This window comes from Musca autumnalis, unplaced genomic scaffold, assembly GCF_047663935.1.
Source record: "Musca autumnalis isolate F117 unplaced genomic scaffold, ASM4766393v1 scaffold_3, whole genome shotgun sequence".
NCBI lineage: Eukaryota > Metazoa > Arthropoda > Insecta > Diptera > Muscidae > Musca > Musca autumnalis.
The window spans coordinates 161,459,517-161,484,278 of NW_027411866.1; the positions used below are offsets into that span (position 1 = coordinate 161,459,517).

General features: G+C 34.1%; 4 protein-coding genes across 5 annotated transcripts in view; 2 read left to right on the forward strand and 2 right to left on the reverse strand.

Annotated features, from left to right (window-relative positions):
- The window catches only part of LOC141398353 (uncharacterized), a 285,059-nt gene that overhangs the window by 157,672 nt on the left and 102,625 nt on the right, over positions 1 to 24,762 (forward strand). The gene's annotated exons all lie outside the window — the stretch shown is intronic.
- Positions 4,399 to 6,036, reverse strand: ATPsyngamma (ATP synthase, gamma subunit). Of its 2 annotated transcripts, none has more exons than XM_073975147.1 (2): positions 5,936 to 6,036; positions 4,399 to 5,602 (listed from the first exon to the last, which is right to left on the reverse strand). In XM_073975147.1, exon 2 carries the CDS (start codon positions 5,567 to 5,569, stop codon positions 4,676 to 4,678), a length of 894 nt encoding a protein of 297 aa, XP_073831248.1. In that variant the 5' UTR covers positions 5,570 to 5,602; positions 5,936 to 6,036; the 3' UTR covers positions 4,399 to 4,675. The 2 variants fall into 2 exon arrangements, with proteins under 2 accessions (XP_073831248.1, XP_073831247.1); XM_073975146.1 differs by having other exon boundaries at positions 5,702 to 5,954.
- Positions 20,367 to 21,192, forward strand: NC2beta (negative cofactor 2beta). Its single transcript, XM_073972143.1, has one exon. The coding sequence runs from the start codon at positions 20,464 to 20,466 to the stop codon at positions 20,983 to 20,985; it is 522 nt and encodes a 173-aa protein (XP_073828244.1). The 5' UTR covers positions 20,367 to 20,463; the 3' UTR covers positions 20,986 to 21,192.
- LOC141396736 (probable tRNA(His) guanylyltransferase) lies at positions 22,524 to 23,500 on the reverse strand. The gene is made up of 2 exons (XM_073972371.1): positions 23,302 to 23,500; positions 22,524 to 23,236 (listed from the first exon to the last, which is right to left on the reverse strand). Exons 1-2 carry the CDS (start codon positions 23,498 to 23,500, stop codon positions 22,524 to 22,526), a joined length of 912 nt encoding a protein of 303 aa, XP_073828472.1.

Sequence of the window (24,762 nt, forward strand, 5' to 3'; positions counted from 1 at the left end):
CTTAATTTAAGTTCGATGATGGGTTATATCGGTCCACTACTTCCGGTACCTCCCCCACAAAAGTTCGAAAATGTTCGGAAAATTTTTACGTACGATAACTCTTGAAGGGAGTAACCGATTTGGTCCATACTTTGAAAATCGTGAAATGTCTACCAGACTTAGATGATTTTCCAATATGGACTCAATCGGTCCACTCCTTCGGGTACCTCCCACACAAAATTTGGGATATGTTTAGTTTAGGACCTGCTCTCGAATCGCTTTGATTTTTGTTTTAGCAACTTGTATTCACTGCCCCCTATACGACTGTACAAGTTTCATCAGGGGCAAGTCCACACTTCCTGAGAATATAGCCCCAAAGTTGCAAAAAAACCCTATGACACCGTGTGAGGTGGTTGGAGCGCAAGATAACTCTCGAATGGATCTGCCGATTCGGTCCAAAATTTGACCTTAGTAATATTTTGTCCAAACATAGTTTAAGTTCGAAGATAAGCCATATCGGTCGACTCCTACAGGTACCTCCCCCACAAAAGTTCAAAAATGTTCGGAAAAACTGTTCGTAAGGTAACTCTTGAAGGGTGTGGCCGAATTGGTCCATACTTTACACATCCTAATATATGTATCTACCAGATATAGATCAGGTTCAAATATGGACTATATTTGTCTACTCCATCCGGTACCACCCACACAAAATTTCGGATAAGTTAACCTTGAGATCTGCAATCGAATCACGCTGATTTTTGTTGAAGCAACTTGCATTCGCTGCCTCAGTTACGATGGTAATTTTTTTTCAGGGGCAAGTCCATACTTCTTGAGCAAACAGCCCGAAGGGTGTAAAAACCCCCTATGGCACCATATGTAGTGGCTGGAGATCCACTTCCATAATGGTCAATGTCGATCCATTCCTTTAAGTATCTCCTCCGCAAAACTTTTGATCTTTAATCCTAATCAACATTTTTGTCGGTTCATTCATCCAACATTTTTAAAACCCCCTAAATACATTCGTTTTTTGGGGAAAAATTTGTTTCAATATACACAGGCTGAGGGTATATCTCTGTCAGCAAAGCTGACTGATAAATTTTTACTAGTTTTTTTTTTAACATATTTTCAAGCATCCAATACGGACGTGGATTTTTTTAAGAATATATTTTGAAGCATCCAAAATCGACGTGGAATTTTTTAAGAATATTTTTTCAGGCATCCAAAATGGGCGTGGATTTTTTTAAAACATATTTTCAAGCTTCCAAAAGGTTCGTGGATTTTTTAAGAAGGCGAAGTTTTTGAACTTTTCTGATGGAGGTACCGGAGGTAGGTGATGTCGGTATAATATATCTTCGAATTTCATTTAAGATTGAGAGAATTATTGCGATGTGCAAAGGTTGGCCCCCAATGTCAGGCAGTTTTAGGCCACTATCTCAGGAAATATGGACTTGCCCACGGAAAACATTAAACTACCTTAAAGAGGGCCACAAGGAGTATCTTCGCTAAAAATTTCAAACCTATCCTCACACTGCCCTTAAATTGCACCTAAACAAACATTTGTTTCTTAAGATGTCCGATTTAGAACTTCTTGAAACTTGTGGGTCTATCTTGTATTGCCACTAAACTTGAGTTGCGTTGTCAGTTGTCTGCGCGACTGAGAAGAAATGTTGTACCATTAATGTCAACTCAACTGGGTGGTCGATAAACATGTTATCGATCAGTGTTTTTTCAAACTTGTGACCTCTATTCGCAAAAAAAAACATTTTAAAAATAATTGCGCTTTGGATAACTCTTTGGTGTATTCTGGACAATATTTTAATATTTTGGCTGAGTTTTCGAACAAATTTGGAAAACAGACCAAGATTGGAATATATCCTGTCCATTGAATCTTCGGATCGTCAAGTTTTATTTCTGTCCCAAAAAAGTATAAGTTCGGTGGAATTATTTTTTGATGATGAAGAAAATGTACAGGACATTGCATCTATTAGAAGAAATTTGAGGGACAAGTCGAATCCATTGGAATTGCCATCTGCACTGTAAGCTGATGATCATGTGGAAAGATCTGTATAATCAGTAAATTATTTCAGGTTTAAGGCGTATTTTCGATTGCCAAAGGATGCCGTAGTTTACGTTGTGGAAACGTTAAAGGATGACTTCAAAGTAAGTTACAGATCAACAGCAATACCCCCACTTTTAAAAGTGTGCGCAGCGTTGCGATTCTTTGAGGACGGAAGTTTCCAAAAGTCCCATGGCAATGATTTCAACAATTGCATGACTCAATCTACATTGTCGAGAGTATTGAAGGAAATTGTCCACTTGATAGAGGACAAATTGTGTGTTTCGAAGTTGACAGAGGAGGAAAAAAGGCAAAATAAAAACCATTTTTATTCAAAAACGAAATTCCCTGGTGTAGTTGGCTATATAGATGGAGTACATGTGCACATTATGGGTCCAAAGGAGGATGTTCGTCATTTGTACTTAAACTGAACCTACTGTATTTGTCACCAAATTCATTTGCAAAAGATTTGCTGCTGTCCGCTCCAAAGGCGATAAATTCACTTATTGTGATGGACCACCACCAGTGTCGTTGAAGTTTCTTTTATTTTGAGCCATTTTTATTTTCAACTTTGCTTTAAAGTGAATCCAGACTCTCTGCCACTCTTTAGGTGTTCGTGTTGGAGGTCCTTGGCTGTTTAAACTGTCCGAAATGGACCTCCACGCTTCATCCGCTGTGGCTTTGGTTTCACCAAAAACCCGAACTCATCGGGCTAAGTTTGGATTTTCACTCAGTTTATCAATTAATATTTCGAACTGTTGCTTTGTCGTTATTTTCACCATATTGATACACAAAATTAATTAATGATGCAAAGAATCAATAATTGTTAACAAAATGTTTATTTTTCCTTCTATTTTACTTCTTGTTTCTTCAAAAATGTTCACTGCAACTGAAAATTGGTGGTTGCTGAAAAACAGCCGCTTCGTCAACTGAGATTCGCAACTTCAGTTGAGAGTTGCCATACGTGGATCAATTTTGACAACTGGCAACGCCACTCAACGATAATTGTTATCGATGATCGACCCCTTGATGTACGTTAGGAAGATATTTTACGATGTCATAAGTTTCCAACAAATCGGCTACTCAATTCGTAAGTAATCGTGCTCATAAATCAAAAATAAAACCAATGCAACAAATTTTTTCGAATTATTTTATTTAAAATTTGAAACTAAATTACAACATATTTGGTTGCATATGTTTTATATTTGGGTTTTCCAATAATAAATAAAATGTTTCGAGTTACAATTGGATAAATTCGAATTATTCCATTTGTAATTCGGATTATTAAGTTTGAAATTCTTAGGCCATGTTTATATTATAGACTTTAGCAGGGTTAACCTTCTTTATGAGGATTTATTTGAAATATAAGCAATGGAATTGAACCCAGTGGGGGTTTGTTAAATCTGATTATATATAATCGTACTATTATTATTCCATTTGAAATTCGATTTATTTCATTACAAAATTTTTAGTTGCATTGGTTTAATATTTTTTAATATTTTTCAAATTACAAATGAAAAGTTTCACTAGTGGAATAATGCAAATCGAATATTAATTCGAAATTCAAATGGAATAATTTGAATTACAAATGGAATGCAACAAATTGCATATGGAATTCTCGAAACACGAATTGAATATTGAATTTAATTTGAGTAAATGATTCAAAATGTCGAAAATCGGATGGTACAGCTAGTTATATGGGTGCTACACCAAAACTACTACATCTTCTACCTGCAATCTGAACACTTATGTGGGTTTGTAGAGTCCTGCGTAAATGTTTGGGTGTTAGAGTGATTACAAGAGACAGGTGCGCTTTCTACAAGAAAATATTTAATTTAATTGGATTATAACTACTCCGCGAGGGAGCGATGTTTAACAATTGCACGTCTACTTAATTTCAGACCCAGATCGAAATCAGGAGACCCGCAATGATTATCGCATACAAATCGATAGTTCCCGAAGCATGGATTTAAATGTAGTTTTAGCACTATCCAAAACAATGAAAATTTTAATAAATATATTTTTTCTACCTCATCTGTAATGTGGAACATCCATGTTCGGCATACGACTATAACCACTGGGTCCACTTTTTAACTACTATATGGCTGCTGGCAGAATCCCAAATTCAAAACTCCAGAATATTATATAATATAGAAATATAATACAAATATTTTTTCAACAACTATTTGAATTAAGGATATATCAACCAAAGCTTACATTTTGGATACCCATAATATACCGCCAAAAAATATGCAACAAGAAGTGACAATGAAAACTGTATTCCTTTTTTTTAATCCCAAGTAAGTCCATGTAATCAATACTTTGTCTCACTATTACCACACACAAATTAAAAAATCAAATTATTGTTTTACAGTGTATTACACATTTCATTTTACATTCATTTATTTAAACTTTACGCAGTGATGATAACTCAAATGTTTTCTGTTGTATTTATGTGAATATATCTTGTATTATTTTTTTTTAACCGAAACATAATGACCAGCAATTTGCAGACAATGTTTTGGTTCAGAATATTTCTTTCGAATTTGGAATTCGTTTAATATTACATTAATGGATTTTCTTTCGAATTGTATTTGTATTATATGCCTAAGGCTGGCTAGTAAGAACAAAATTGGATGTTTAATCCAAGGCAGCAGCACCGGAGATAATTTCAATCAATTCACGGGTAATGACAGCCTGTCTGGTGCGGTTGAATGTCAATGTCAACTTCTCAATCATTTCACCGGCGTTCTTGGAAGCGTTGTCCATAGCAGTCATACGAGAAGATTGCTCGGAACAGGCACCTTCCTTCATGGTGTAGAAGATGAGGGAAGCAAGGGAATATTCCAAGTAGCTTTGGACAACATCGGCATCCAAGGAATCATAGACAGCCAACTTGTCGGATTTTTCAACTGTGTTCGAGCCGAAGATGGGCAGTGTGCTGCATTGATACGATACAACAGACTTGAAGCGGTTGTAGACGATGCTGCCTTCAGTGAAGTCATAACCGCATTTCATAACTTCATGGGCAATGCGAGAAGCATCAATAAATGTGGGTGGCAAACGACCAATTTCATTGGCGACGAACAAGATTTCCTTGCCATAGAGACGGGACAAGATGGCACGGGACTTGTCACCAACGCAGATAATCTTGGTGTTGGAGGAATCTTTGGCCATTTCGTTACGAATGAAACGAGCAACACCGGTATGGACTGCACCGCACAAACCACGATCAGAGGTCATGGCAATGAACAATTTCTTTTGTTCAGCCTTATCGTCGGATTGGATTTCGGTCTTCTCGAAGAATTGTTGAGCACCAATACCGTAGGGGCGAGCAGCCCTCAAGTCACGTTCAGCGCGCGAGTACTTGGCAGCTGACACCATCTTCATGGATTGCGTAATCTTCTGGATGTTCTTTACGGACTTCAAGCGCATAGAAATGGCTTTTAAGGTAGCCATACCACGCTGTTGTTGAGCCTGCAAAGTAGCCTCAACGGCCAATGGGACCAATAAAGATGCACGTTGGGAGAACATTTTGTTTATCGCTCGAAGGTTCCGTGTGGTTGGCTGAAATGCAATAAGACAATTAAATTTCTTCAATTAGAAAATTTTTCCAAACAAAAAAAGAAAAAATTGATTATGCAAAACACCGATTGAAATTTTTACCAGAATTTTTCACGACACGACTGACACACTGACAGAGGCTACTCTTATGTAAGTCAGATAGGTGGAATTGTCAGAGATGATATTTTTGGCAAAAATAAAGATTTGCAAACTATCTGCTGTCAAAAGTCAAGCCGGCTAACGGGATGTTAATCGATATGAAAACTTGATAAATTAGCAATAAAAGTAGGGAATAATTTGCAGTTTTTAATGGAAAACATAAAATTATGTTCTTACCTAAAATGTTAGTATATTTAACCGAAAGAAATTGTGAATATTTATTATGGCAATACTAAATACACAATATTTCAACTGTGTGTTTTGACATTTGCCAAGAACCGATGCATAGAAATGTACTTGGCGTATCAAAATGAAAGCAGAGCGCAAGACGATTGTGTTGGCAAATAGGCGTTAATTATTGGTCTGTTCCTTAACTCTTATGATACACGCTAAAACTTTCATACGTAACTTTCACATTATTTTGGCGTTCATAGATCGAGTTATATGTCCGTGTTTAGACACACAAATTTATCGGGAAAGTAAATTGAGTTTTAGGAAGAGAGCGGAGAGGAAAGAGCTCCTCAATACTCTTTCCTACCCCCTATTGCCTAAAAACTGAATTTACTTTCCCGTGTGTCTAAACACGGACTATACAAAAGTAATTTTATGAAATTACTGTAATGGGGAACTCGACCTAAGAACGCCAAAATAACGGGAAAGTTTCGTATGAAAGTTTCAGCGTGTAACATAAGAGTTACTTCTGAAAATGGTAAAACCGGCAAAAGTAGCAAAAGTTGTAAACTGGTCCCATATGAATTATATGGTGTCTGAAGTAAAGGAACGCTTTTCGAGTAAAAAGTGGTAAAACTTGAAGATTCTTGAACGTAAAGGAACAGAGCTTATGGTCAAGGGTGAAACCTATAGCTCTGCGTGTTGCGTGTGCGTTCAAAAATACAAAAACAAAATACATACATGGTTTAATAATGGGTACTTTACACGATATGTTTTTTACATATGAGTTGTCACTTTGCATATACATTTTGTATGGGAGAAGTGACAACTCATATGTAAAAAACATACCGTGTAAAGTACCCATAAGAAAGGTTAGCCAAAGCTTTATGTCAATTTAAATTTTTTCATTCGAGTATGCCTTAAACTTCAAAACAATATAAACAAACTGTGTATGTGTGTGTGGTGTTTGAATAATATGCCAAATAATTTTAAAAACAATCGAATTCAATTATTTTTAAAATTGTATTTACACCATTTGTATGGAAGAAATTGGTGAGATTTGCATTGAAACAATCAGTTTATCATATTCACAACTCGATTATGTGGAGAAAACTTAACTCTTCATTCATTTTTCTCGTTTTTTATAAAATGCTCAAAAAATGCATTGTAAACAAACCCACTTGTTGCTTTTATTTTGAAGTTTTAGGAATTCAAGAAAGACAAGGGTTCTATTTTTTTTCATTTAAATCTACCTCTTTACTTATACCATGAATACATATATTTCAAATTGAAAACAACAACAAATACATGTATTTTGTTTTTGTATTTTTGTGACAATATTGATTAAAAATGGGAGAAAACTGCAAAAAAATCAAAAAAACTAACGGTATTATTGCAACATACGAAGTGAACGCAGACTTTTTGGGGCTCTAATTTAGCAGTTGTAACACATTTTTACCGATATCTTCCTAATAATAATATATATTTCTGAAATTTTTCTTTTTATTCTGGTACTAAAGAGTGCCAATAACATATTTATGAAAGAAAAACTGATCTCATTTACCTATTTATTAAAGTTTTAGCATCATTTTTGAAAATTAGTCAGGTGAACGCAGACTTTCTGGGCTATGTGTATGTGTTAGTAAATCGGAGTTGTATTTGAAGACAAACTGTCTGGTGTAAACGCCTAGTAAAGGCCCTAAAAAAACTAATGTCAATTCCATTGCTCAAACGTCAAATGAAATCTCATCTGAAATCTATTGGATTTCATTTGACGTTTAGCCAATGGAATTGACAGTTGAAATCGAGTGGATTTCGTAAATGTAACCAAACATAAAGCTGTGTTCCAGAACTAAAACGGTTTTAAAATTTTTACGACTTTTACACATTTTACTCGAAAAAATGTTCACTTCTCTTTAAACAAAAATGGCGCTGAATGACGCTCTCTTTAAAAACTTTTTACACGACAAATTTGGGCGAGTAAAAAAATAGTAACATGGTTGCCGGCGTCTGATTGGCTGATACGCCGACTTTGACATTTGTTCAAGTTTTTTTTACGTATTTTCCATTTTTCCGTTCCCGAACTATTTCAAAAAATTTGTGTGTGAGAACAAATTTTTTGCAGTTCTCTCTTTTACGAGTTTTACTATTAAAAAGTACGGGAACGAAGCTTTAAATTCGTTATTCTCTTTTGTTACGACAACGTGCAGGCGTGTACATCAACGGTATCCTCTTTGCTCTTATGTTACACGCTGAAACTTTCATACGAAACTTTCCCATTATTTTGGCGTACTTAGGTCGAGCTCCCCATTACAGTTATTTCATAAAATGACTTTTGTATGGAACTCGATCTATGAACGCCAAAATAATGGGAAAGTTTCGTATGAAAGTTTTAGCGTGTAACATAAGAGTTGTGGTGGTTATTTTTGTTAAGCAGAGTTGCAAAACATAGTAAGTCCCGGTCCACACTAGAGTAAATTTCATTCAAAAATTTCATGAAATTAGGTGTTCTTAGGTTGAATTCCCCACTACAGCAATTTCATGATTTTACTCATCTATGGAACTCGATCTATAGACGCATAATTTCATGTCAAAATTTCAATGAAATTACTCTAGTGTGGCCCGGGACTAAGAGAAATTGAAACAAAATGTAGTTTTGCAATGAATCTGTGCATAAAAAATTATTTAACGCATAAAATAATTATTTTTTATAAAAATGTTAAAACTTTTATTAACTATTTTTATAAAATCCAATAGATTATGCATTAAGTATTTTTAACAAAATGTACACTTGGTACCATGTTACAAAATAATGCAGCCCTGTGTGTGAAAGTTAGGAATATGATCAAAGAGGAGACAAAAGCTTCGTTCCAGTACTTTTTTAATGATTAAAGGTTCAAAAGAGCACACTGTCGAAAATGAGTCCAACACGGGATGTACGGGAACGGAAAAATGGCAGAAACGTCAAAAAATCTAGAACAAATGTCAAAGTTGGCGTGTCAGCGAATCAGAAGCCGGCAAACATGTTGCACATTTTTGCTCGCTCAAATTTGTCGTGTAAAAAGTTTCTAAAGAGAAAGCTATTCAGCGCCATTTTTGTTCAAAGAGAAGTGAACATTTTGCAACTTTTTTGGTGTACGGGAACGCATTTCGGGGAAAAATGTGCAAAATGTGTAAAAACTTTCTAGTTCTGGAACGAAGCTAAAACCTCGTACGAGCAATCGTATAAATGTAAAACACCACTAACTCTTGTGCTAGACACTGAAAATAACACATGAAAATATTTTAGCTATTAGGAGAGAGCGGAGGTGAAGGAGCTCCCTTTCTCCCTTCTTACCCATAAGCTCGAAACATTTCCATGAAAATGTTCATAGTCTGACAAAGCATAGTCATGGCAAAGTTCCAAAATGATAAAAAAGTACCGCATTTATGTTCCTATTAAAACATTGTAGAAATAAAAAACAAATTTCTTTAGTTGATTATTTGATGTTCTTGGTCCAATTAGATTTTATTTTATTTCAAATTGAAATACATGTATTTTGTTTTCGTATTTTTAAACGCACAATGAAATACGCCGCTTCATCACGCTCAGTTTCATGTAAAAGACTAAGGGCCAAGTACTACCTAATTCAAATGAATTAGGCAGCATTTGAATTAGGTAGTACTTGGCCTTTAATCTTTTACTAGAAACTGAGCGTGAAAAAAAGCGGCGTATTTCATTCTGTTCACACCTTTATAGTTTTGGTTTTAATGCCAAGTTTACACTTGCGCTCTAAAATCCACTGGATTTCACGAAATCCTGAAATACATCCCGGTGTTTACACTTATTTTTTTGTTGATTTCATACATATCACAATGATCAAGGTAGATGCATACGCGCAGCTGATCGAACATGAATTTTCAAAACAAGTTGTTGCAAATTGAATTAGTCATCAAAAATATACGACAATATAGAACTTTACAACTTTATTTCGAAAATGATCGTAAAACTATCTATATATCGTATTCATTGTGTATAGAACCCGTTCCCGTACTCCGAAGTCTAGCAAGACTTACACTTCTCTTTAAACAAAAATAGCGCCGAATAACACCCTATTCTCCTGTTTTCTGCCATACAATTTTGGCATAGTAGAAACTAGCAACATGTTCATTACCATCTAAATACGATAGCTGATACGTTGATTTGCTGCAGTTTTTGCAATTTCCGTAATTTTTTCTTTCCCGTATTTTTTAAGAAATTTGTATGGGGAAGCAATTTTAGGCATTTCGCTCTTTTTTTTAACATTACCATTAAAAAAGTACCAGAACGCAATGAAAAATAGCATTGTAACAAAGTAATCAAATATTTTTTTCACATTGTTTAAAAATTTTGATTCTAAAATTTTTTGTTGCAGCAATTGACCATCTACCTTGTTTATTGTGATACGTGAAAAGTGTTGCAACTTTTGGTACTTTTCAGTCACAAACTGGGTTGTATATCATGTGTACTGTGATTTCGATGTTGATTTCGCTGAAATCACGAAATAAGATGATTTCATTTTTGTATGCGAAATCATGATAATTTTTGCTTGATTCCGCGCGAAATCACGAAACGCCTTCGAAATCACGAAAAGACGCCGAATGTAAACCAAACATAACCCACTTATAGTACGTTTATATATAACCGGATTTAACAAACCCACTGGGTTTCAAATGTCAATTCCATTGCTTGTATTTCAACTAAATCCTTATAAAGAAGGTTAACCATGCAAAAGGCCTTAGGGACGAGAATATTTTTGCGAGAAAACTTTAAATTGAGATTTTTTACGCATTTTAAAAACAAATAACTTTATTCTCTAAAACCTATAGTTTTCCTGAAATCGGGCCTTTTTTTAAAAGTGTCGATAACTCTGAAGGGAAATGCCATGTTCATATCAGTACTTTAATTACTTTGTTCGCACTCACAATTACATATAAAATTTAAGCCGCTCGGCTTTCTTGCTTAATTTATTTCTGGTAAAAGACCAAGACCTAATTGAAATGTGGTTCTGACATTTCTTTATTGCTTTACCAGAAATGAATTAAGCAAGAAAGCCGAGCGGCTTATGTACCCAGGCCTTAACCCGTTCATACGTCATGGTACAAACTTCATACCATGGTAGAATAATTACAGGTAGGACACAGCTAACAGCTGTTTGCAATTTTTTTTCTTATTATGCCCATGGTATAAGTAAAGAGGTAGATTTAAATGAAAAAAATCTATAGAACCCTTGTTTTTCCTGAATTCCTAAAACTTCAACATAAAAGCAATAAGTGGGTTTGTTTACAATGCATTTTTTGAGCATTTTATAAAAAACGATAAAAATGAATGAAGTGTTAAGTTTTCTCCACATAATCGAGTTGTGAATATGATAAAATGATTGTTTCGGTGCAAATCTGACGAAATTTTTCCATACAAATGGCCTAAAAACAATTTTAAAAATCATTGAATTCGATTGTTTTTAAAATTGTTTGGCATATTATTCAAACACCCCACACACATACACATTTTGTGTATTTTCCCAGCAAACCAATCGTACCGATATCGTAACGAAATCGGAACAAATTTCGGACGTTACGTCCGATATCTGATCCGAAATCGTAACGATATCTTAACGAAAGTTGTATGAAGTGGTTGACATAATTTCGGAACGAATTGTCGGAGCGAAATCGGATCGATTTCGGTCAGAATTCGCAACGAAATCGGAACAAAATCCTTGGGAATTCGGAATTCGAATTTCTTCCTCCGAATTTTCGTACAGATTTCTGAACGATTTCGGAATAATGTCGTATGAAAATCGGAGGTACCTTCCGAACTTTCGTAAAGGTTTCTGAACAATTTTGGAATAATTTCGTATGATTAACGAAGGAAAAAAAATTTTCTTTGATGCCTCTTTTTTATTGATAATTTTTTTTTATTGGAAGATTATAATTTCAATGATATCTAGTGATTTTCACTGTTGTTATCATTTTGTAGTTATAGTAGAACAATGTAAACTTTGTGTACGAATATGTTGAGTCTATCAGTAGTGCGATTCTCTAACTCAATTTTTGAGTTACCGACAAAAATCGGTAAAATTAAAACCCAAAATTATGAATAAAAAGTTCAAATAAAAGTTGACAACACTCTTGCTATCGGCAGAACTTTACGACTGCTTTTTATTCGTCGCTAACTTACCGAAAAACATCGGTAATTACCGAAATTATAATCATTTTAATTTTACCGACAATTGTCGGTAACTGAAAAAATGAGTTAGAGAATCGCACTACAGCACTAGCTTGAATTATTATATGTTGCATTTATATTTAAAATATTTAAAAAATGTATATGCGAATTTTATAACCAACCATTTTGTTTTCGACAACAAACTAAAATGTTACTTTTTAGATATATACAAAAGGTGGTTGTTGTGCGAAGGGAAAATTGTTTCCGCCATATCGATCCGAATTCGTAACGAAATCGGAAGAAAAACATTAGCAAATTCGAAGGGAAATTTACTTCCGACATTTTCTCCGAAATCGGAACGAAATCTGAACAAATTCCCCTACGAAAAATCGTATAGAAATCGATACGAAATCTGAACTATTTTGCTTCCGAAATTGTTTCGATATGTCGGACATCCGACATTTGGTTTGCTGGGTTGTTTTGAAGTTTTAGGAATACTGGAATGAAAAAATGTAAATTGACATAAAGCTTTGGCTAACCTTTTTTATTAAACCATGATTATGGCATATTCTCTTAAGCCACACGCTGAAACTTTCATACGAAACTTTGCCATTATTTTGGCGTTCTTAAGGGCCAAATACATACGGACCGTTGTGTGACGCGTTGAAAACAACAACCACATGAAAAATGTGTAAGTGATGCCAAGTTTGTTCTTGAAGTTTTCATGTGGTTGTTGTAACGCAACGCTCAACGCGCCGTATGTGCAGCGGCACTCACCTATCAGTCATGCTGTTGGGCCGATGAACCCTTTTTGTATGTGTGTGCATGACTTCAGCCAATTCTCGAAATCTTGAAATTTTCCTCCGAAAATGAATTAATTTTAAATTTTTCTTTGTTCCTTCACAAAGACTATTATTTGTTTATGAAAATTGCGTATTGGCAATTTGAAAATAAACACAATTCACCCAGACTGATGGTGGTTCATTTTGAAATCAAAACTATTTTGATTTTCATCAGTCTTCAAGAACTCAAGCGCTCGGCACATACGATGCGTTGAGCGTCGAGGTACAACAACCACATGAAGAAAGTGTAAGTGAAGCCAAGTTTTTTGAAAAACAACAATATGGCTGACGCATTAAGCGCTCGGCACATACCGTGTGTTGAGCGTCGCGCTACAGCAATCACATGAAAAAGTTTTTTGAAAAACAACAACATGGCTGACGCATTAAAGTTAAACATAATTTAACTTTTTTGGGACAACGGGTGTCCCAACGTGTCACTAAACGGACCGTATGTGCCGAGGGCTTTAAAGTTAAACATAATTTAACTAGGCGTTTACACAAGACAGACTGTCTGCAAATACAACCCCAACATACCAAAAAAGCTTGAAAATTATATTATAATAAGCTTACCAACATAAGCCTTAAACTTATAAAAGACTTGAGAAATCAGTTGTTAAAAGATTATGTCATAATTGTAGAAAAATCGAAATTAAATTAACAAAGTGTGTAGTGTATTTTATCATTGTTATTTTTTAATTTAAATTAAGTTGATTAGTGATTTAAGTTTTCACTCTATGATATAATTAAAATAATTATATTTACAGTTATGTTTTTTGGTTTTATAATTGTTTCGCATCTTTATACGATTTTTCGCGAACCGTCTTGAATGAATGTGTCGTTGGAGTTGCGGCATCTATGAAAAGTAGAAATTTAGTGATAATTTTTTCAATTAATTTTGTAAATTGAACTTACTTTATATAGCCGTTCTTGTGCAATAGTTGTGCGCCTTGCACTCTGTATGCACGGTTTCGATTCTCAGGTCGGGCAAAAACATCATACTCTCCAACGGTGGCAAAATATCCCTCAGCGTAATGTAGACGACATTTCCTGATTAACCATGAAAAACTTTTATACAAGTGGTTTCGTAAAACACTCCGTTCGGATTCAGCGATAACAAGTTGGTCCCATATAATTAAGTCAATATGAAGCGGCGTGCACTGATTGATATGAGATAAATCTCCCGGGTCTATTAGGGGATGTGTATGGGAACATATGTATGAATGTCAATTATATAATTATTCAAATTTTCATCACTTTCACTTTGTTCGCATTCACTTCTACTTTCATCACAACCGCTATTTATGTCACGAATCCTTAAAACTTCTTCGGATTCGTAATTTTTTGGTTTTTACACGGATATTTATTTGTTAACACAACGCATGCATTGTATTTTATTACATAAACACTAAAAGATCACAAAAAAGTTTCTACAAAAACTAATTTATCAACAAATGTCAATTAAGTCGATGGTCAGACTAGCAAGGTTTCATGAAACCAATTTCGTCAAAGTTTCTTTTCAAATTTCGTTAATGTCCACACACGTTAACGTGAAATTTAAGATCTTTGCGTGTCCTCTTTATTTCACCATTCGCGTTTGTTGTGTTTCTCATACCAATAAAAACAAAAAAGACATAAATAAACCAAAAAACAACATAAAATAATTAACATTAATAATTAAATTAATATTAATAGTTAAAATTTCACTATTTCATTAATTAAATGTTTTTATTAAATATATTTATGTTTGTTTTGTTGTTAACGTTTGCTTGAGAAAATAAAAATGAAAGAAAATTGAAGAAAAAATCTTGCAACGAAGAAAAAGAAGAGGCAACACAACAAACACAGAAAACCATGTACATGGGTTTCACTACTTCATACCCCTCGCCTATAAACTTGACGTCGCCATGTTGAAATCGTGCTAGTCTGACCATCGACTAACAAAATACTTTTCAGGCAGACTTAAGAAAAGTTTGTGCATGTAATAGTTTTTCAAGCATTGTTAAAAATTGATTGTGAATCATGGTATAAGTAAAGAGGTAGATTTAAATGAAAAAAATCTATAGAACCCTTGTTTTTCCTGAATTCCTAAAACTTCAAAATTAAGCAACAAGTGGGTTTGTTTACAACACCAATTTTGAGCATTTTATAAAAAACGCGAAAAATGAATGAAGAGTTATGTTTTCTCCACATAATCGAGTTGTGAATATGATAAACGGATTGTTTCAATGCAAATCTCACCAATTTCATCCATACAAATGGTCTAAAAACAATTTTAAAAATCATTGAATTCGATTGTTTTTAAAATTGTTTGGCATATTATTCAAACACCACACACACATACACAGTTTGTTTATATTGTTTTGAAGTTTTAGGCATACTCGAATGAAAAAAATTAAATTGACATAAAGCTTTGGCTAACCTTTCTTATTAAACCATGTTGTGAATTTTCTATGTTTAAAATATAAATATGTTTAAAATATGAACAAAAACAAAATATGTGAACGGAAAACAAAAAGAAATCGACGATTTTCATTCATAATTTTACAACTGTTTTTGCAGTTGTCTGGACGCCTACGTCACACAGGCAAGTTTTGGGTTTTTGACAATCAATACATGTACTCAACTGTCCTGTCATGTGTAAACGCAGGGTAACTGTTTTGGGACACGCGTTTTAGTCAGTCTAAAAATGCAATAAAAATGCAAGTCATTGCCAAATATCCCAGAATAAATAAAATGCATTTATTATTTGTGTAAAACAATAATACAAAGAACTTTATTATAGCTGTGTTCCAGAACTAAAAAGTTTTTACAATTTTTATGACTTTTACACATTTTACTCGAAAAAGCGTTCCCGTACACAAAAAAGTTGTAAAATGTTCACTTCTCTTTAAACAAAAATGGCGCTGAATGACGCTCTCTTTAAAAACTTTTTACACGACAAATTTGGGCGAGTAAAAAAATAGTAACATGGTTGCCGGCGTCTGATTGGCTGATACGCCGACTTTGACATTTGTTCCAGTTTTTTTTGACGTATTTTCCATTTTTCCGTTCCCGAACTATTTCAGAAAACTTGTGTATAAGAACAAATTTTTTGCAGTTCTCTCTTTTACGAGTTTTACCATTAAAAAGTACGGGAACGAAGCTTATATAAACACAAATTAAAAAAAGTTTCCATTAAATTCAATCATATTTGAGTTTACTTTATCCGTTCTCCAATGCGTCTGATTTTGCTTCATCATCCCAAAGGTTTTTATGTTGCCTTACCATCACTAGTTCAGCTTTCTAAATGGTCTCCACTCCATTTCCGTCTCGTGAATTACCGCAAAAAAGTTCGCAACCTAAAGGCCTGCGTACATAGGCTGCTCTGCCTGAAGGCCTGGGTACATAAGCTGCTTTGCCTGGTTGCCTTGCTTTCCTGCTTCATTTCTGACATAATAAAAATAAAAGAATAAAGAAGGCCGAGCAAATTTAGAACTTGGTTGCCCTTTTCTTTTTTATTCTTTTATCAGAAGCAAGCAAGGTAATCAGGCCAGGCAGCTTATGTACTCACCCCTTGAAGGCCTGCGTACATAAGCCGCTCTGCCTGATTGCCTTGCTTTCCTCCTTCATTTCTGACGTAATAAAAATAATAGAATAAAGACGAAATTTCGAACTGGGTTGCCATCAGTTGGAAATTGGGTCGGCCTTCTTTGTTCTTTTATTTTTTTATTGAAGCAGCAAAGCAAGGCAATCAGGCAGAGCAGCTTATGTACGCAGGCCTTAATTGCCTTGCTTTCCTGCTTCATTTTTGACATAATGAAAATAAAAGAATAAAGAAGGCCGAGGAAATTTCGAACTGGGTTGCCCTTTTCTTTTTTATTCTTTTATCAGAAGTAAGCAAGGTAATGTTTGGTTTACATTCGGCGTCTTTTCGTGATTTCGAAGGCGTTTCGTGATTTCGCGCGGAATCAAGCAAAAATTATCATGATTTCGCATACAAAAATGAAATCATCTCATTTCGTGATTTCAGCGAAATCAACATCGAAATCGCAGTACACATGATATACAACCCTGTTATTGCCTGAAAAAGTACCAAAAGTTGCAACACTTTTCACGTATCACAATAAACAAGGTAGATGGTCAATTGATGCAACAAAAAATTTTAGTATCAAAATTTGTAAACAATGTGAAAAAAAATATTAAATTACTTTGTCACAATGCTATTTTTCAGTGTGTTATTGTACTTTTTTTAATGGTAATGTTAGAAAAAAGAGCGAATTGTCAAAAATTGATTCCCCATACAAATTTCTTAAAAAATAATGGAACGAAAAAATTACGGAAATTGCAAAAACTGCAGCAAATCAACGTATCAGCTATCGTATTTAGATGATAATGAACATGTTGCTAGTTTCTACTATGCCAAAATTGTACGGCAAAAAACAGGAGAATAGGGTGTTATTCGGCGCTGTTTTTGTTTAAAGAGAAGTGCAAGTCTTGCTAAACTTCGGAGTACGGGAAAGCATTTTTAGCACTAATCGGGAAAACTGCTGCAAGTTCTGAACACAACTTTTATCTATCAAAATTTATTATTATGATGTCTCAACGATAAAATCATTTTTTATTTTTTCATTTGTTATTACTTACTATACACAATTAATACGATATATAGATAATTTTACGATAATTTTCGAAATAAAGTTGTAAAGTTCTATATTGTCGTATATTTTTGATGACTAATTCAATTTGCAACAACTTGTTTTGAAAATTCATGTTCGATCAGCTACGCATAGGCATCTACCTTGATCATTGTGATATGTTTGAAATCAACAAAAAAATAAGTGTAAACACCGGGATGTATTTCAGGATTTCGTGAAATCCAGTGGATTTTAGAGCGCAAGTGTAAACTTGGCATAAGCAGGCAAGGCAGCTTATGTACCATGGTACAAATACACAGGTAGCCGCATCGGCAATTGTTGGTAACATAAGATGTCAAAATTTGACATCAATTCAATGCAATTGACACATTATGTTACCATCAGCTGGCATGATAATGCTACCTGTATTATTGTACCATGTTATGTACGCAAGCCTTAACGCTGCGTTTACAAATGACAGGACAGTTGAGTTCATGTATTGATTGTCAAAAACCCAAAACATGCCTGTGTGACGTAGGCGTCCAGACAACTGCAAAAACAGTTGTAAAATTATGAATGAAAATCGTCGATTTATTTTTGTTTTCCGTTCACACATTTTGTTGTTGTTCCTTTTCTTTTGTTTTCAACACATTTCAATTGCTATCTCACTTAATTTTGCAAAAATGTCAAAAATTAGTTAACACGGCTGTCTGTGAGACAAACGACAAATATATGTATGTGTTAGTAAATCAGAGTTGTATTTGAAGACAAACTGTCTGGTGTAAACGCCTAGTAAAGGTAGAAAATAGAGTTGTTAACATCTAGTTCAATTGAACGACCTAGTTCACAATATATGCTTTGTTCCAGAACCTGCAGGAAGCTACTATTTTTTACTACGATAACATTTTTTCCTTTATGTTATCGAAAAAATAGTAAAAATTAGTAGATTCTTGCACTACTGGAACAGACAAATAGTTCAATGGACACTGGGGCTCAATTCTGATTCTATGAAAATGTGAAATGAAAAAGTTTATAAAGGAAATAAATGTCAAATGAAAAAAATTATAAAGAAAATATTTTTCATTTAAAATTTTCATAGAATAAGAATCCAGCCCCAGGTCATTTTTATGAACAAATTGCTAATGAAGGCCTGCGTACATAAGCTGCTCTGCCTGATTGCCTTGCTTTCCTGCTTCATTTTTGACATAATAAAAATAAAAGAATAAAGAAGGCCGAGGAAATTTCGAACTGGGTTGCCCTTTTCTTTTTTATTCTTTTATCAGAAGTAAGCAAGGTAAGCAGGCAAGGCAGCTTATGTACGCAGGCCTTGAGTGATTTTATCTTTTTGTTTGTATGAAATAACTCATACGCAAACGAACTATGGTACTGAACTAGTTCACTAGATTTAACAACTCTAGTAGAAAAACTTGCTTCACGCTCAATTTCCATGGTAGAATAAGAAAAGGTAGCAGCAATACCCAGCTGACTGAACTGGGTTGTAACGTTAGTGTCAAATTTCATATGACATTTTATACATTTATTTCTATTTCCATGTACATTAGGGACATATATTTTTTGAGAAAAAAATATATCATTCTGAAAAAACCATTTCCCAGAAAGACTTCTTCATATCAATGATATGTAACCTCCTCCAAGTTCGAACGATAAGCCGCGCAGTAAATCCCCGCTTGTAGAGGCGATACATCGTTTGTTAATATGTGAGGTATTTTGTTAAAATTAAAAAAAATAAAGCCATAATAAACATGTGCTTCTTTGATTTCTAAAACAAAACATTGAAACAGCTTCTCCTTTTTCTATGAATTTCCAGCGACCCCAAACTTTTCTGCAAGAATTCTACTTTCTGCGAGAATTTATGCATTTAGTGGAATTATGTGGAAACATAAAAATTGAAAATGTAACGAATATTCATTCATGTTTTCCAAAATATTGAACCAAATGTGAAAAATTTGGTTTGTCTTTTTACGTACTGAACTTTACTGAACATTTTTTCTTCAGTAAAGTTTTGACAATTGTATAATTGAAATGTTGCTAAACATTACTGAAGAAACAATGTTCAGTAAAGTTCAGTACGTAAAAGGACAAACCTATTATTAGTGTTTTAAATTCCAATAATTTATAGACATTTCCTTGTTTTGTTTACAAATACAACTGGCAGTAACGTTACAAACAAAAACAAATTCCTTTGTGGTTGTTGTTCGAGTTGTATTTGTTGTAGTATTAACTTTACCTTATATTTGTTCTACCATGCTCAATTTCATGGAACTGAACACCAAGTACCTAGTACAAATGCGATCTTGGATTTCCTTATTCTTTTGCAGAAATTGAGGTTTGGATAAGCATGAATTTTTCAGTTTGTTCACACCTTAATAGTACATTTAGTCCCGGTCCACATTATCTTGAATTTCATGAAATTAAGCGTTCTTAGATCGAATTCTCCACTACAGCAATTTTACAATTTTTACTCGATATAGAAACGCATAATTTCATGAAATTGTTATTGAAATTAATGCTATTGTAGAGCGGGACTTACATTTACGAAATCGAGTGGATTTCAATTGTCAATTCCTTTGCGTAAACGTCAAATAAATACTCATCTGAAATCCAATGGATTTCATTTGACGTTTAAGGAATGGAACGGACAGCTGAAATCGAGTGGATTTCCTAAATGTAAACCTAGCATAAGAGCGCACAATTTCATGCAATTTATTTCGCCATGTGGCAGGGGGCTAATGTAAACTAGCGTGATTTATTCACATGAAAATGATAACAAGTCTATTACTTGCGCCACCAAACTAAAGTTGATACTTTGTTTTTGTTTGGAAATAGAAAAATATTCTATAACAAAGTTAAACATTATTATTTTCTCCTTTTAATATGAGTAATCCACAGGATGAATTGTGTCCGCCGCCATCTGAAGATGATGAATTAACATTACCGCGTGCCAGCATCAACAAAATAATAAAGGAATTGGTGCCGTCTGTACGTGTAGCCAATGAAAGTCGAGAACTGCTCCTGAATTGCTGTTCCGAATTCATACACCTCATTAGCTCCGAAGCAAACGAAGTTTGTAATGTTAGAAATAAGAAAACAATTAATGCTGAGCATGTACTAGAAGCTTTGGATCGTTTGGGATTTAAGGATTATAAACAAGAAGCCGAAGCAGTTCTAAACGATTGTAAAGAGGTTGCAGCAAAACGGCGTCGTCAAAGCACCCGACTTGAAAATTTGGGCATACCAGAGGAGGAGTTACTTAGACAACAACAGGAACTATTTGCAAGGGCACGAGAGGAACAAGCTCAAGAGGAACAACAGCAATGGATGAGTATGCAAGCATCTTCTGTACAACAAAGTCGACAAATGCACGAGGATGATGATGAGGACGATGATGATTATTAGAAAGTGTATGACTATTGTTAAGAACGACTATTAGTACTAAGAATTAAGTAGATTTACGCTAATTTTTAGATAAATTTACGAAAAAATGTGCGTTTTGAATTAAGAGAGCTATTGTGTAGAAACCAATTTTTTCTAAGTTGTGAAAAATGTAATTCAATAAAGTCTGCATTAATTTGTAAATATAAAATAATATACATACATGCAAAACATATTAGATTGTATTTTAAAAGATTTGTTGAACTTGAAGATTTGAAAATTAGCTTTGAATTATAAAACTCAGGGATTTACAAGAAATAGAACGTTGATATAAAGGATATTTTTTAAACAAGGCAGGGTACATAATTACTAGACAGCGGAATCCTATGCAAATTTATATGGTTAGGATGGTCGTAGAGAAAATCTGATTAGACAGAAACTCGTTTTATCACAAAATAAAACGAATTAGGCCCAGAAATGTTTGTATATTTTGCATATCGTGCATATTTTTACATATTTGCATAAAATGAGCATATGCAAAAATATATACAAGGATTTGTGGTCTAAAAATCCCACCGAAATGGCTGAAATGTGGTATTAAGTATTCGTTAGGGGTATGGAACTTTACACCTGAAATTTGTCCGCATGGGTCCACGTCTTCATATAGTCCCCATAGAACGGTACATCCCGATTTTCGTTATTTTGAAGGTAGTGGTTTCAATATCTCACCGAAATAGGTGAAATTTCGTATTAAGTCTTCCTTGGGGGTATAAAACTTTCCACCTGAAATTTCTCGGTATAGCCCCAATAGAACGGTACCTCCGGATTTCTGGTATTTTGAAGGCTGTGGAATCAATATCCCTCCGAAATTGTTGAAATTTGGTATTAAGTCTTCCTTGGGGGTAACAAACTTTCTGAAGGTTGTGGCTGTGTTTATATATTTCTCTATATTATTGACTTGTCTGCAGAGAATTTTAAAAAATTGTACACACAAAAATTTTTGTACCTACTTTTTGTTGCATACGAAAATATGTTAAGTGCATAAATTTTGCATATGTAAATTTTTATGCATTTTGCATAATTTTACATACATATGTCATATGTTTCGATTGCAATTTAATCAGAAGCCAAACATATGCCCAGTGCCAAAATTTGACATGAATCGGAACAAAAATAGGGGTTGCATAAAATTCCGCTGTCTAATAATTATAGATAGGACATTCATTAAAACATTAATAGAAAGTGTGTATTATACATTTGGATAAGCCTAGTGGTTATTCCTTTGGATGCCTTCTTATCCATAAACAAGAAAAATGCGGAAAAGTAACTACATAATGTTTTAAACAATTACGCAAACTAATACGGTAATATTTTATAGATAACAGAAACTGTAGAATTACAGACTGGTTGATGGAAAATTTTTCTAAGGACTATAAATCGTGGATTAGTCTTGAAAGTTATAGAAAAACAAAAACAAACAATTAAACATATTCATTATATAGTAAAACATCACATCGATTTTATTTTGTATGTTTACAGACATACTACATGGATAAATTATACTAACTTTCCTTAAAATCTAATTTTATTTTTTCTATTTGTCTTGCAAGTATCTCCGGACATGTTTTATTTTCACTTTTATCTTCATTGTCATACTCTCCCGGGGTATACTTTCCCAAAAGTTCACTGTGAGTTTTCCAAAACTTCTCACGTATTAAATCGTCGTGTATGGGTACTATTAACTGCCTTTTCAGCTTATCTTCATTAACTGGAACTTTCTTTCTTAACAATATAGTCCCCTTACGAAACATAGCTGGTAAGTTATTATAATTTATACCAAATCGTGAGAATAACAACTCATTTTTATCTGCAGAAAATGTCCCTCTTAATTCTGCCTCCGCCTGTTGATTTGTTAAGCCCGACTTTAATACTAGATTCCAAAATGCTGTATTGTACAAATTATTAATGTGAACATCAGCTTGACGCCAGCTCAAATAATCTTTAAGATTTTGATCTGATGGATATAAAACAACACGTCCATCAAAACATGGTGGGTATTGTAACTTCTTGTCACCCATCCAATTGGACCAGTTCATGACATATGATGATGTAAACAAACTTGTAACATATGACAGTAGTTTGGAGGATCTTCTATTAAAAACATTTGTTTCCTTGCGAAAAACAAACGAATATTCATCGCTTTGGCCATAGGATATGATGATATCACGAAACTCTTCCATAACAGTTTGCGCCGCATTGTTCATGAGATTTAAGGCTAAAAGCAAAGCAAATAGTAAATTATATTAATGGGCAATTTGTAAACCGATTTGTAAAACTTACCATTTTCATCATTTGGTTTTTTAAAATCATGTATTTTAGAGAATTTATGAAAACCTTTTCCATCAACACGAATTACAATCCACACATTTGGTAATATGCTATCATCTCTTTCATATTCCTTAACATAGGAGGGTTGGCGTTTTTTGTTTGGGATGACGACTTCTATTTTGTTTTTCAAAATAGTCAGGCTTAATCCCATAGTCGTTGTTTTAATATTTTATTAAAACAACTTTAATTTATTAGTGGGAAAAAATTGGCGATGTTTACCAAGGCTGACTATTTTGAAAAACAAAATAGAAGTCGTCATCCCAAACAAAAAACGCCAACCCTCCTAATTGTGAGACCGGGCACCGTCAAAATGTTGTTTATTGCTGTAGTATGCAATACCAACAAATTAGTTATGTGCTTTTTCGTCGAGAATCGACGAACGCATAGCAGTGGGAAAAATTTGGATTTGTTTGCAAGTGAAGTTGCTAGAGTTTAGGTAGTGCCAAAGAAATTCTCGATCAGAGTTTTTCTTTGCGCACGTATCTATTTGAGCTAGCAATTGACACTTGGGTATAAAAAGTTTCTTGTTGAAAAACAAGAAATAAGGGAACTGATGAAGATCTGTGGCGAGATCTGAAACTATAGTATTCCCTGCCTTACCCCTTGGTAAACATCGCCAATTTTTTCCCACTAATAAATTAAAGTTGTTTTAATAAAATATTAAAACAACGACTATGGGATTAAGCCTGACTATTTTGAAAAACAAAATAGAAGTCGTCATCCCAAACAAAAAACGCCAACCCTCCTAATTGTGAGACCGGGCACCGTCAAAATGTTGTTTATTGCTGTAGTATGCAATACCAACAAATTAGTTATGTGCTTTTTCGTCGAGAATCGACGAACGCATAGCAGTGGGAAAAATTTGGATTTGTTTGCAAGTGAAGTTGCTAGAGTTTAGGTAGTGCCAAAGAAATTCTCGATCAGAGTTTTTCTTTGCGCACGTATCTATTTGAGCTAGCAATTGACACTTGGGTATAAAAAGTTTCTTGTTGAAAAACAAGAAATAAGGGAACTGATGAAGATCTGTGGCGAGATCTGAAACTATAGTATTCCCTGCCTTACCCCTTGGTAAACATCGCCAATTTTTTCCCACTAATAAATTAAAGTTGTTTTAATAAAATATTAAAACAACGACTATGGGATTAAGCCTGACTATTTTGAAAAACAAAATAGAAGTCGTCATCCCAAACAAAAAACGCCAACCCTCCTAATTGTGAGACCGGGCACCGTCAAAATGTTGTTTATTGCTGTAGTATGCAATACCAACAAATTAGTTATGTGCTTTTTCGTCGAGAATCGACGAACGCATAGCAGTGGGAAAAATTTGGATTTGTTTGCAAGTGAAGTTGCTAGAGTTTAGGTAGTGCCAAAGAAATTCTCGATCAGAGTTTTTCTTTGCGCACGTATCTATTT

Bases quoted from the DNA above. Each gene is read 5' to 3' on its own strand.
- ATPsyngamma (XM_073975147.1), bottom strand. From the start codon at position 5,569: ATGTTCTCCCAACGTGCATCTTTATTGGTCCCATTGGCCGTTGAGGCT.
- NC2beta (XM_073972143.1), top strand. From the start codon at position 20,464: ATGAGTAATCCACAGGATGAATTGTGTCCGCCGCCATCTGAAGATGAT.
- LOC141396736 (XM_073972371.1), bottom strand. From the start codon at position 23,500: ATGGGATTAAGCCTGACTATTTTGAAAAACAAAATAGAAGTCGTCATC. The intron at 23,237-23,301 runs GTAAGTTTTACA...CTTTGCTTTTAG, and splicing joins AAAACCAAATGATGAAAATG to CCTTAAATCTCATGAACAAT.